This window comes from Buteo buteo, chromosome 21 (assembly GCF_964188355.1).
Source record: "Buteo buteo chromosome 21, bButBut1.hap1.1, whole genome shotgun sequence".
NCBI lineage: Eukaryota > Metazoa > Chordata > Aves > Accipitriformes > Accipitridae > Buteo > Buteo buteo.
The window spans coordinates 6110385-6125112 of NC_134191.1; the positions used below are offsets into that span (position 1 = coordinate 6110385).

General features: G+C 40.6%; 1 protein-coding gene across 12 annotated transcripts in view; it reads right to left on the minus strand.

Annotated features, from left to right (window-relative positions):
- Positions 1 to 14728, minus strand: part of MITF (melanocyte inducing transcription factor) — a 112828-nt gene that overhangs the window by 13414 nt on the left and 84686 nt on the right. For 7 of the 12 annotated variants that reach the window (XM_075053293.1, XM_075053292.1, XM_075053294.1 and 4 more), the window contains 3 exons: positions 8292 to 8519; positions 7081 to 7164; positions 5617 to 5712 (listed from right to left, as the gene is read on the minus strand). In XM_075053293.1, the coding sequence (XP_074909394.1) occupies positions 5617 to 5712; positions 7081 to 7164; positions 8292 to 8519 (408 nt within the window). Of the gene's footprint in view, positions 1 to 5616; positions 5713 to 7080; positions 7165 to 8291; positions 8520 to 9635; positions 9856 to 14728 lie in introns of those variants that run through there. The other 5 variants (XM_075053296.1, XM_075053297.1, XM_075053301.1 and 2 more) reach the window with 4 other exon arrangements.

The following is a 14728-nucleotide window of genomic DNA, read 5'->3' on the forward strand; positions in this document are numbered from 1 at the left end:
TTGCTCCTTGGTTTTCAGTGAAACTATTACATCTGTACCCCCATCGCTTCTCTTACTCAAAACATCTGAAAGAGCCTACAGAACTCTCCTGGAGGAAGCCCCTCTTTTTTCAGGAATACATGAGTGAAAGTACTTCGCAAGTTGTCACATGGCTGAGGAAGAACACTGTATTAATCAATCGCATTTTTCATGTGATTTGAAAGCTACCTACACAGAAAACATTTAAGTTTCCTTTAACTTGGTTTTCGCCTTATGTAACAAGAACACGCATCAGTAGGAGGAAGATTATTTTTACATTAAGTTTCCTCAATTACTTGTTCATTCTGCTATTCTTATTTAGGTATGTTTAAGAAAGGAGATCTATAGAGAAATAGGATAGTATTTCAACAAGACTTATCAAAGCTATCCCCCTTTAAATTGAAATGTATTTAAAGAAGTTTACGTTTACCCTGAGTGGATTATTTTACCCATCTCTTTTTTGTTTTCAAACTAGGTTTTGAAAAAGACAGGTACAAAACACTTTGATATCTTATCTGACTGGCAATACTTCTTATCATTGCTGCAAAGAAAACCAATCCCCGCAAGACACTGATCCTGCAGTGATTAGAGTAAGTATTAACTTTACACCGGTGTAATTAGTGCTGCTGAAAACAATGGAGTGAGTCACAGCCTGGACTACTGAACTCCTACTGATGGTCCTTGCCAGACTGAGACTTAAGAAAATTTCTCCATCTGGAGCTACCATAAGAAGCAAAGTTGATATGCATCCATTAAAGTACCACCAGCTAGAAGCCATGCTGATACTTGTCTTGAACAGACAGTGGCCAACAACAAAAACAAAGTCGCCTGACTCAATCTTTTAAGTGACAGAGGAAAAATATAACTGAATTCTCACCAAGATTCAGTCTTACAATTCCTCATCCGCCCCTTAGCTCCTGACTGCGATATAAAAATGAAAAAAAAAAGAAAAAAAAAAAGGACCGTCTATAATAAAGCTAAGGTCACAGCTGTCCATCACAGACTATGGTCCTAGTTGTGACCTACCCGCATTAATGTCAGGGTGACCACTCGCTCTCACTGCTCTACAAGGCTGACCCTTGTATCTTTTGGCCCCTCAAATGTATCCATGACATAGGCACAGCAATAGCGTCATACGCCCTTCTGACTTGGATGTGCTTTTTCTATTCATGCTCCTATGCATGGGGAGAGCACAAAGACCTTGTTTGTAGCCCAGGGACTTGAAGTTCAAAACCAGACATGTGAAATCTAATTAGGAATTTTGGGGCAGGAGGGGGGAAATACATTTTTTTTTTCAGAAATCTAGAAGCTAGCATCTCAAAGCCTGGGTACAGCAGCTAGTTTATAATGAAACATGGAGAACAGTTAAAGTCACCAAGCTGCTTGCCTTACTGCAAGATGGACCTGGCTTGTTACAACAAGTTTGTGATATTTTTTTTATCACCTCCCCCCCCTAAGGTGTAAACACTGTGCCAGATTTTCTGTGTAAATAAACAGGACCTGTGTAAGCAATCACCACAGAAGGGGACAGTAACACAGGCAGCAGCTGCTGAACATGCACACTGAAGTCCTGCAGAAGTTGCAAGCACCAGAGGAACCCAACTAAGAGCTGTGCAACATCCAAAGCACAAGCACTGCTGATGCAGCATCAGCTAAACAAAGGAAGATGAAGGGAGAAATCTGCACAGCTGCTAAACTTTGCAGGTTTGCATGTACACATGAATGCTATATCAAGGAAATCTGTATTAAAGGTCGATGCCAACAGCCTCAGTTTAAATCAGTGATCCATAAGCAAAGAGACTGATTGGCTTCTTTCTTTGACTACTTTTCCCAGCAAGCTGAACTCCACAGGTCAAAGCTTCAGTTTTAACTTTTTACTATGAGTGTGACTACATGTATGGTCCACACTCACACTCAGTATGAGCCTCTGAGAAGCCTCTTCTCCAGAATGGCTGCAAGTCACATCTTTGGGACTAACTTTATACAATTCACTTCAAATGAAAAATACAAAGTGCATACAACACTTCAGCTCATCTCACATGGCTAAAATACCTGCAGTTAAAGATAAGTTAAAATTGAGGCACATCCTCTGTTCACAATTATATTCCAGGTCCCAGACAGATAAAATAGTTGACTTGTAAGTTAAGACCAATAATCATTAGTGCAGAGTTTAGGGAACTGCAAAGGGGAGGAGACCCCTATATGCTGAGGGCATTGGTTTGAGATAGACAAGTCAGCAGTGCTGTGAGCACACAAAAGCAGCCACTAGGCTGAAAAGGGGCAAAAAAACCCCAAACCAAAACCAGAAGGGGCTTATAATGGACACAATGCAACACCACCTAGGCATCTAATTCAAATGCTTCCTGTTGGAAGAAACTAGGAAAAATTAAACATTGTTTGCAAACATTTCAGCTCTAATCTACTAAGATAGTCAACTTTCATGCCTTTCCCCAAGTACAAAGAGATGGGAAAACGTTCAAAACTCCCACAGCCATTTCATTGGGAAGATGGAGTCTCAAAACTTTGAGAAAGACAAGGAATTTTCTGGTGCTGAGGCTCCTTCCCTGTCTTCTTCAAACTCTAGCATGTTTCCAGCCTAAACATGCTTTCCTTAAGGCTTTCTTAGCTACTTCTGGCTAAGAAGAAATTTAAACACAGCGTCAGTCAGATCATCTACCTTTACTCTCCCAAAAAGTAAATGCAGGAAGAGTGACTTATGCCAGGCTTAGCCTGTTATCTCGATTGAAATAGCATGGTCTAAAATGCCTTCATTTGTAAGATTTCATATTTCTAGGCCTTGGCTTCACAAGGTGCACAAACATACCAAGAAAAACAAATTTCAGCCTTCCTATCACTTTGCATCCACTTTTTTTTCCTTTTTTTTTTTAATAACTGCTTTTATAGAACAGAAATATCAAATATGGTTATTATTTCTGCAGATTCATCACAGTGTACATTCAGGAGAGTCTGAGGCTTTCCTTTCTCCTCCACTACTCCAACAAAACAAGCACCCACATTCAGGTCATTGAGGCTCTGTATAAAATCACTGAGACATCAGCTGGGTGATCAACAATGCTGCTTCGAAGGTATCAGTACACACTGGAATGGATTCTGCTCCCCAGCTCATGCAGCCTGCAATGTATTATTGTGTTGTTCCCTCACCTACAAGCACATGCTCAGCAACAGTCCCTGAAATAAGACTCCTCTCTACTTCTGGAGTTTAACTTCCACAGGAAAGTCACATTTAGAAGTGGAGCTGCACGTACTCACATAGACTCTTGCTAGAATTGATTAGTTGGATGAATTAGTTGACATCTCAACTTGGCATACAAGAGTCTTTACACAGTACCTAGCAATTCAATTACTAGGTCACATCTATGCAGAAAACCCTCTTGGCAAACTAGTGACCATTTTGTGATACTTTTCACCACAGAAGCAAAGCCAGTTAACTTGTGACCCAATACCAAAGTTTACAAACACTTCCACGAGCAGTTGATTGCAATGAGCCCTTTTCAATTAAGAGGTACTTGGAAACTTCCCTTAGCTCCCTCTACACAGAAATCTCTGCTTTTGCTTATCAATTAAGTACTGTTACCAAATGTAACAAACTGGTCCTTTTGTTCTTTGTTGGTTATGGAACAATAGCAGCCTTTGTCATAGTCTCAGCACAGCTATTTATAGGTTGCCTCTCTTTAGAGACCATTTCCTCTCTTGATTTCTTCCACCGCTACTTAGCTCAGTCTACAGACATTAATTCCTTATTAGTAAAATGTTGTGTGTTTTAAGAGCTAAATCGTGTTCCATAAGAAACCTGTCTGTTACACCAGGTTAATGTTTTCCCCTAAACCAACTGTTGGGAAACATGGTTCAATTTCCATCTCTTCAGGATTGGTATGAGGTTAATTCAGAGACTGAAACGTGCTTTTTGTCTCCAGCAATTTAAGTGTACTGGTAACGAAGTCTTAATTCTACTATTTCTTTATGTTACAGACTTCATCACATACAGTGGGCAATTTTTGAAATTTCATGGCAAATGTGGATCAGGCAGTCTTTACAAGGCTTAGTGTCACACAGAAAGCAGGAGGGATACAGACTACCCTAAATATTGACTATATGGACTCCTTGCACCACAAGAGTGCAGAGTACCATTATGTCCTTGCCTGGAAACAAAGAGCCACTGCTGGGGTAACTGTGAAATAAGAGAGGAAGAAAAGTACAAAGAAATCCAAGTCCCCTCTAATTTAATGGGTCCCAATCCAATGGAACTTCAGAGAAAGGACTCCAGAAGAACCAGATCCCTCAATAAAAAAAAAAAAAAATTAAAAAAAGAAAGAAAAAAAGAGAGTAACTATCTTGAAAACTATCTTTTTCACAGGTTTTTAAGTTTTCCTCTCCAATTCCAGGGCAGATGCACTTTTGAAGTCATCATACATTAAAGGAAAATTTATTTGTTCTGGTAGGACTCTGCAGTTATTTCTCAGTCTACTCAAAGAGCACTATTTAGCAAGGGATGCTGGTGGGCCGTTTCCTGCAGCACGCACCACGTCTCCAAGAGGGCTGTGGGAATCTGTGGGAGCGTCGGACTAGGTTAACACGACATCAGATGAGTACTGTCAGCAAATGTAAACCTATGCTACAAAATTGATGCTATGTGGTAAGCTGTAAATTTTGGCACTAGATAAAAAAAGAAACAGACGCCAGCCCTGGCAGACATCTACTCAGCCAGATCTAACAGCACTTAAACCTAAGGCAAAAAATTCACTGGAGCTACCCTCCACAAAAGATCAAAATAAGATTATGCCAGAAGTACGATTATATTAATGCTCGCAGCAATGTGAACCAGCAACCAGAAACAGCAACTCAGAGGTAACCTGCTCCTTCCCTCCCTCACCGACTTTCGCACCTCTGTGTTTTTGTCTTCTGTCACAGGCTTCCTATGTCCCCTTCTCCCGTTCAGTTTTTAAGTTTCTTTATTCCTTCCCCTTTTGTTTGTTTCAAAGGTTGGTTTTTAAATTATGTTTTTTCTCCCCCTAAATTTTGTAACATCTTTGCTGTCATATAGCTAGGGCCTTCTCTCCATTTGAAATCAGGTTAAGCTAAAGCTATGATGTTAGAGCTAACAGATAAACTAGAGTGTCTCTGGATAGGGATGCTAACATGTGCTTAAGCATGGTGTACAGTTTCTTACTTGAACGTGGTAAGATACAGGAACCTGGGGTGCCAGAGGTTTCTTCTAGGCTTTCCAAAGCCAAGTATAATGACCATGGCGATTTTAAATATGAATGGGTATGAGCTCACTCTGGTTAGCCTAGTTCACTCCTCTGTTACAATCCTCTCAGTGACTAACCGACTTTGAAATAAGAAAAGCAAAATTGTCCCTTGTATTGCCTCAACCTGACTCCAGCTTGTGTTTTTAAACCCACATTTTTCATAGCAAGTGTATACCTTCAGCTCTTCAAAGAAAAACTAATTACACTTTATGGGACAATACAATAACTACTGAATTGCTTGGAAAAAACCACATGCTACAGTTTTGCATTCTCTCAAGGAAAGAGAATCAGACTTAACAGGGAAACCAGAAGGAAAGGACCATTGTACCGTATTTGCCATTTGCAGGGCTGGGTCCATCAAGCCAAGGATTTCTTCATTGTAACTTGACTCCAGACTAATTATGTCATCGATCACATCATCCATCTGCAGCAGAAAAGGTGGACAAAGAAAAACGAAGCAGTTACCAAAACCACTAGGATACAGAGGCCTGGCAAAGCACTCCAGCCACACACTGGCTCTCTGCAGCGCAGGCCCAAGCAGAGGTGCCTGTGCACTTCTGCCACGCACCACATCCAATCCCTCAGCCCTGACTCCTGCTATTCAGCCAGGACATTCAGGTCATGAGAAAGCTGAGGCTTCGTGGTCTAACCCACTCCTCCCACCAGCAGTTACCCTGCCCATGGACACACTCTTCCTCCCAGGTACGGCGGAGGAGATAGCTCCCCATAAAACGAGCCACGCTAAAGATGTGAAACCCTCTCCCCTGTGCAGCACTGCCTGCCTACCCTCCACCGCCTTCCTCTAGTTGTGGGGTCAAAACCTGCGTACAGACAGTAATGCCCAAGCCCCTGACACCCGCAGGGGAAGGAGAGGGAACAAAGGCTTGCTGCTGGGCGACAGGCTGCCCGCCACGGACAACAAAATCCGAAGGATCCATGTCCCTCATACCGAAGGAAGCACCACCCAAGAGCAGCTGGGAGATGATTTTAGTCGGATGCAAGCAATCTTCTTTCTGGGGCTGGGCTGGAAAGTGCCTTTGTAAGCTCCTGCACGGGCAGGTGAAACCCGTGCAGGTGCTCCAAACTGTCCTGCAGGATTGACTGTTTCCTTTTTGCTCACTATAAAAAAGGAGCTTAAATGACAGTCATCTAAAAAATCAATGCATAACGCTGATGGTAGAAATAGTACTATATGGGATTTTTATATCAGCTCCAGAAAGTGTGATCAGAACCAATTACACTGACTGCAAGTGAGGGCAAGAAAGGAACTAAGAGTTACAGCCCATATCCAAAGTCTCATTACTAGAAGTAAAAAACCCTTAGCTGAAAAAACAAAACAAACCAAAAACCAAACCAAACCAAATCAAAATAAAATAAAATAGGATGACTACTGAGGACAAATTACCATGGATGGATTAAAACCTTCTCTCATTTTTTTAAACGCAACTGTGATCTGCATAGAAATGTGGTCTTAGAATCTATCAGGACAAGAACACATACATGCAGTCTTGAGAAGACTGCATTAGAAAAGATTTCCTGAAGTGAGACCTTAAAGCATGGTTGATACGTTCTTCTGCTATAGCATTACAGTGCTAGAAAAGCACTAGCCTTCTTTGGGTGTCTTAATGCACTTTTGACATCAATGCTAATAAACATTGTTTTGTTCCTTAAATACATCTTATATTCAGCTTCTTAAAGACACTATGGGGCAAGTTTATTCTTCAACATAACTTCAAAGAAACATGCTCATTAGAAAGGGGACCTGTGCTCCAACTCCTGTGTCATCCAGTACCTGCATGCATGATGCTCGTGAGTGTGTATTCAGAGCCGGGCACTCACTCTCAACCCTGCTTTGCTCTTCAAATTTATAAAATCCCTGCAGAAATAAAAAGGAAAAAAAGAAGGGGAAAAAAAAAAAAAAAGAAAAAGCAAAGCATGGATCTGAGTTCATGGCACAGTCTCCGTCCCCAAAAGAGCACGATTGAAACAGTGTCATGCACACATGTGCCTGATGACACAGCAAAGTGAAGCTATAAATATCTTGAGGAAAAAAAAGATTTGGGTACAACTGGGATGATAGGGTGGAACTATTTGATTTTCTTTTCTTTTGAAGCTATGGAGCACAAGTAATTTCTCTTGCATCTACAAAACATGTTCTGTAATAACTGTTTCTCAAAGTTGCATAACGTTTTCCTCACAGAGTGCATCTGTATTAAAAATCTGGCACAAAGGCTTGAGGGGGGAGGATGAGAGGACACGAGGAGCTCTACAATTGTCTTCTATTTGTCAAGTTACAAAATTATTGACGTGATTCTTGCACTCGTTAATAACTTTCAAACATCTTCCTTCAGCATGTGAGCACACGTGTCACATCCAACTAAGTTTTTGCCAGCAAAGATTAAGACAAGGTTGCAAAGGACTTCTAGGCATAGGCTAGTGAAGTCTTTTATTTGCAGCACTGAGCTCATCATGAAACAGCAAACAGTAACATTTTAGGGTATATTAGCTGGGATAATCTGGCCTTCCAGCTAACCAAGAGACTTGCTCAAATTTTACTGTAAAAATATGTAAAATAGCTCAAAAAGCTTTGTGTTTTTCAGTTATTTTTGCTATGCTCTTGGCTCTTTCTACACTGAATGAGCCATAAATAACATTATTGCAGAAAGCTACAGCTTACAAAACTGCTTTGTATTCTCCAAAGGTCAATTATTCACTGTGCGCATCAAGCAAGGGGGAGGAAAAAAAAAAAAAAGTAGTTTTAATAACTAGCTAAAATAGTTGAAAAAGAGGAAGTTAGACGGACACAGGTTTTTTGCCAAAATGTTCTATGCAAATACATATTCATCAGGCAGACACAGAGACAGTGGTCGCATTTTCAAAGTGAACAGTTCAGAAAAGAAGATAAACATAACATCTTAACATGATCAAATACGGTTTAAAACAGAAAGCAAGCAGACTGCAATTCCATTTTACTGAAAAATATGCAGGGTGAGAGTGTATTACCTCTTTTTCACAGTTGGAGTTAAGGGTAAGCATAGCCATTGGACTGTTGGGCGCGCTGCTTCCAGTTCCAGGCGGCATGACATGATCACCGGGCTGGTTTGGACATGGCAAGCTCAGGGCTTGGTTGGCATGTTTATTTGCTAGAGTGGTAGAGAGGTACTGCTTTACCTGCTGCCGCTGGGCTTGCTGAATATGGTACTTGGTTGGATTCTCAAGGTGAGTCTGCACCTGTATGACACAATTTTAAAAGTACTTTATTGTTTTACAACATCATTATACGTGCTATTGATTTGAGCTATACATTTGTGACATATATACCAGCTAAGCATTTCACTTAAAAGTACAAACCTGTACGTCCCCAAGGAAGTCAGCAGCGCTTCACTAATTCACACTTGGTGGCAAGAAATCAGTTTATGAGCTAGTGTTTCAATAACCGACTTATTAATGGTAAACCAAGAAGTTCCACTTATTTTTCTACAATGTGAGATTTTCACTTAAAGCCAACGCTCAGGTTTTCCAGTTTATACAGATACTCCAGAACAGACGGTTCTCCATTCAGACCTTCAGCTACACAACATTTAGTTTTCACTAAAATATGGAGAAACAAGTTGCACTGCGGCACTCATTTTACTTGTTTGTAGCTACCAGTTAAAACCAAATAGTATGGATTGCTATCCTTTATCAGATGTCAAGTAATGGAGAGATCAAAAGGTTTGTTGGTTTTTGTTTTGTTTTTTTTTGAAAGTAACACACTGGTTAAAAAAAGGGAATACACCATTTTTTTCCCTACAAATTATTTATATCTCAGATATATGGCCTAAATCATATACAAATAAGACAGCCTGTTTATAAACACATTATGCAAATAAGATGCAAGAAAAGAAGTGTTTCAGTTCAGATCAATCACTGTCCTCAGCAACAGCTATTTTTGTATTTAAGATAAGCTTTTCAGTACTTACAATTTTTTTAAATATAAAATATGAAAAACCTCATACTGAACTATTCTTATACACCCTAAATAAGCAAGAGAAGAAAGGCAATTTTTTTCCATGCAAAATTTTCACCATATCCTGGAAACTATTTGTCACCTTTCTTTGACCATTAATGTTTTTATCAGAAGGTAGAAAGCAAGCAAAAATATAATAATACTCTGAGAAGTTTTTTTGTTTTAGAACAGTTCCATTAAAGTGACTTTTGCTGTTACAAGTGACCACGTATGTTCCCCACTTATCTTTGCGGAAGAAATTTAAAAAAGCATACTAGATACCAGAGGAAAAGGATTTCCCGTATACTGTAAGCCTTCTTAGCAACAGGTTTTAAAGTAAGTCTGCAATAACAACTCACCTGATAATGATTATACTCAAGCATTTCCAGCATATTACTTAGAGGTTGCGAGAGAAGCGACTGCAATATCCTTTGCTCTACGCTACTCCAGTTTGAGGGATTCACATATGGAAGCACCATAAACAAGCTACCCCAAAACAGCAGAAGAAACTGGAATGCCGCTGCCCAGACTTATAGTATCCTATGCTAATTAGCCATGCATGTAGAGAAACAAACAGTTCACACAGGGGCTTTTCTTGGAAACTATGCAAGTTTAGCCCTAAGTATTGGTATTTTTTTTTCCCTGGCTTTGACATCATGCTTTTTCATAAACATAAAAGGACCTTTTAAGTGATGGGCTATCAAAGTCAGATTGACAGTTTGCTCAAGGCTAATTCACTATTCATCTTTCATTCCAGTCGTACTAATAGACAATGGTATTTTTCTTTAGCAGTAAGGTTAAAAGTTTTTAAGTACGAAGTAAGAAATAACTGAACAAATGTCCTACGAGCCTAATGCATATCCCCTGGCAGTGGGGCGCGCTGGATAAACCCATGGGGCTACGCAGTCCTATCTTCAGCTTCTAGGTGCAGCAGTCCACCGCCCTGCCCGCACAGCCGCCGGTCCACCCAGGACCTGCCGCTGAACGCAAAGGATTTGAAAAAGCTCTACCACATCCTCAGCCTCCCTGGTGCTTCAGAGCCCATTAATTCTGTCTCAGTCTATACCTGGAAAAAGTTTTCCAGTTCAGCAATGGTTGACAATGGGCTAAAACGTGTCCCAGATGCACTGGTACAAGAGTCACAGTACCATGCACAGTCCCTACACCTTCCAGAACTTACTTTTTCTTTCTGTCCAACCCCTTGACCGAAGCTTGTACTCAAGCACAGGCATCAAAAGCTGCTCAACTTGCATTATTTTCCAAAGTCTCTGCTGCACAGGGAAGCACACTTAAGATAGCGTTTCTAGAGAGTTTAATCTGATTTGTTGCACTAAACTGCAAGACAACACAATACAGAAGTCTTCTGTGATACGCACAACACTTGCTTTGTCAGTCCCAAACTGTGTTATCAATTTTTCTGTCACCAGCGGTAAGAGTTACGCTACCCAGATAAGTCTATTTTTCACTTAAATTTTCATCTTCTGAGTAGATAAAGTTATCAGTAAATGAGTTATTTTCATAACACTTATCTTTGAATATGTTATTTTAAAAACAAGCCCTACTTGTCTGACACAATTTGCACATTCCTTTTCCTGTGGCAAAGGGATGAAGCAAAGCCTCTCCTCTCTGCACCCATCTCCTACCCACTCCCCACGCTCCCAGGAGAGAGTCCTGCAAAATTCCAAGGTCCATATCTCAACTGTGCATCATCAAATATTATATTATTTATAATATATACTAATACACTGAACTGACTCCACTACAAGTCAAGTTTTGAAACACACAATGACATAAGATTTTTGTTGGCAAAACACATACTTATTCCACAAGAACATACTTTCCCCAAGATTTTGTTGTATTATACTACATCCGAATAGTTAGCATTATTTTGCTACTCTTTTTTTTTTTTTTTAATGGGCTGTGCTGCCTTCAGTATGCCAGGGAAGGCAAGAGAAAAAAAGTTGTGAACCTTAAACAAAGGAGCTGCGTTCTTTTTCAAACTTTTAAGTTGCAGATTTCTACTTAATACAGAAGTGTAACTTTTCTCTGAGAATTTTAATCTTTCTGAGAAGTGCATCCTCTCTGGTACAGGGCAACAGGTTTCAGCTGCAGTTCAGAAGCTACTGTCTGTGTTTTTCTTTTTTTCCTTTTTTTTTTTGGGGGGGGGGGGGGGGACGACAGGGAATCTTTCTTGCTCTGCCCACCCTTACAGTAAATTTAACAGTTAGATAAACACTACTGCATATTTGTGTGCAGCATAACTGCAAAGGCAAATTATAATCTAGCCAATTTAATTCCTGACACACCACACAGTCACTTCAGCTCACAGAAAAAGGTATATCCTTCTGGAAGTATTCTGAACAGTTATCCAGTGGACCACATTTTCATGTAGAGTCAACTCTTGCTACACATGGGCAACAAGTGACTCTGAGGAGATTCATTTACTGTCAGGTGTCTGGGCTTCAAATCAGCAGCAGCAGATAAGATGCTCTATTGCCTTTACAGACAAAACCTACCAGAAGAACCGTAGTCATTATACACTAGATAGGCACAGTTCTCCAATGACACATCACCTTCACACACAAGTCCCGTAGTGAACCAAAGAACACAGAGAATTGCCTTTTCTGGCACTAAATTGCACCAAAATGATGCAAAGGAGAGATTCAGGGACTGAACATTTCCTTTTAATCAATCCACAGCTGTTAAAACCCATTTTCACATTTGAATACAAGAACGTACAATTATTCTCTGAATGGAGAAGAATGCGACATGACTATTCCCACCCTGCACGTCAGCGCAACAAGGACAGGAGCTCCCGCAAGATGGAAACAGCTTCACACACGTTCCTTCTTGGACAGTTTCAGCTACCCTTGCTCTTGCCAAATGTGAGGCTTAACAGGCTACAACATAAGACATTTGAGAAAATTCAGTTTGATCCTTCGTTGTGTCACTTACTGCCCTCTCAAGCTGCCTTAAGAGCTCCATCACTGAAATCTGGTGGGGACTATCTTTATGAACTCAGTGCTTTTTATTGAGACTACCTCTGTCTTTAGCCTAAAGCATCCTTTTCTGCAGTCTGTACATCAAAGAGAGCCCAAATGTGCCTACTTGGGCAAATGTCCCAAGATGTACCAGTCATGGTCAGCCTGCAGAGAAGCCATAAAGCTGTCTCACTTTTTGACAAACTATCTCACAAGCAAAGAGCTGCAAAAGAAACCCAAAACCAAAATTCCGCTACCCCAATTTTGAAACCATGAATAAAAGCTTTAACTTAATTAAGATCCAATTTTGGTCCTCAGCCCCTTCTTGCCTTTGGGGTGAAGAATAGTTCTTGTTGTTCTCCGAAATTCATGAGATTCAAAGTGTAAGAGGACAACCATTTATTGGTTTGGATACACTACCAAAGAAATGCGTCTGAATGGGGACATGAAATAAAAATGGAACAACTTGAAACTGAATCGTCTGGATTTCCAGCCACCTCCAGGAATCTCAACCCAAGCTTTGCTGTAACATTACTAAACTGAGTAGAACACTGGTTTTTGGACATTTTGGTATTGGCAAGCAAGAAGTAATGGAAAGAAGTAAAGGAAGTATCAACTGCAGAACTCTGGAAATTATTTAAGACAAAGTGACAAAACCAGTTAAGTTTATCACACCATAGTAACAGAAGAATTTGGCTACAAGGAACTACAGATCCGAGGATGGCCAAGAGGCAGCCTACAGCCTGGATTCAGCCCAGAAACACCTGGAAGAAGGCTGTACTGTCAATTTGTATTCAGGTGCATTTTCAATTTGCACGGCTATCAAGGTACTGCTGACATGGGTAGCAGAATAACCCTGCCTTAGAAGTAGAGGCCCAGAAATGGTTTCATGGCAGAGCAGCCTCCAATGCCAGCTCAGGAGCATCTCCACTAATCTCCATGGGCTGGCTCCATGCACTACCATTGCACCAGGTACTCCTGCACTACGAGTCTCAGAGGTCAGCAATTCAAGTTCCATCCATTCTTGCCATGCTGACAGTAAGCTAGTACGTTTTTTCTTGAGCTGAAACACTGAGAAAAGCAGTATAAAGAAATCAGCTTGACTACACCCAGATGTAACCCAGCTTAGGCCCTACAAGGCTGAGCTGAGCTGGAAATGTTCTGGATGGAGGCACGCTGATTACTCAGCACTTGTCCCTCGCTCTTTGGAGTGTCCTGAAGAACAATGTTATCTCAAGCAGGGGAAAGGCTTTCTCATACCTTCACCGATCTCAACATGATTGCTAATTCCAGCACATAGATCCAGTTCAAGTATCTGAGTAGGGGAAAACCAGCTCCTGAGAAGCTGCCTATTTTCTTCCATATCACAGAAACAATGGTAATAACCCATATACATAGAGCAGGTGTTTCCCAGTCTTTGAGTCTAGTGTCAATTAAGCAAATATTTAATCAATGGCTTTCACTAGCTTTAAGCGTACACACCATATCAGTGGGAATTTTAGGTGTACTTCAGACTACGTTCTTCAAAATCCTTGTATTACATTAAACATCAGTGACAGGACTCCTGAGCAGACCCACATGCTCCCTTCAATTTGAAAAACTAAGAATGTTTCCCGTTAAGGTGATCGGGGGCTCAGGAATTTAAACACGAAGCATAGCTGTGTGCTTAAGCACAAAGCATACGGCTCAAATAGTTCCTCTGTATGAAGCCACACAAGCAACTGAAACAATACTTCTGCTATTTGCTCCTCCTGTCAAGTCTTGCTGCGAATCACTCAGACTTAATTTACTAATAACTTGCTAATGATGGCAAGAACTTGGAAGTGCTACATGGCAACAGAGCAGTGCATCCCCACTCCCAGTGGGTATGCACGGACCAAATCCCTTTTGTAGAGGCATACAGCAGAGTTCCCTCTTGGGCAGGCGCAAGGGCAGGGAAGCCTATTGGCTTGGCCAATGCGTTTTACACAGTGTAATCCAGAAACTAAGTGGCTAATGATTAAAATAACAGGGAACATATACCAGAATTAAAAAAAAAAAAAAAGAAAGAAAGAAAGAAAGAAAGAAAATCAGTAATTAGCTGTGGCTTTACTACCCATCAACCTCTAGGAAAACTTCAAGTTCATAGAAGCATAGAATCATTTAGATTGGAAAAGACCTTTAAGATCAAGTCCAACTGTCATTGGAAGTTGTTTAGTTGCTGCAGGATCAAGCTTTGACCCACCAGTACTTCTCAATGAAGGTAACTAGGCTAAGTTAGTTAGCCTGTGTTATTTACATACTTATGAATTTGTCCATGCACAGGTTTGATTTGTTTGAAACGGGTAACTGCAGGAAGCAAGCACAAACCCAGTATATCTTGTGTTAGGAGTATTTCTTCAGGGTGGAACACTGCTTACTGGGTTTGCCATCTCAGTTACTACTTAAAATCACGTGTTACTTGTCACATCTCCAAGTACCACTACTTTCAA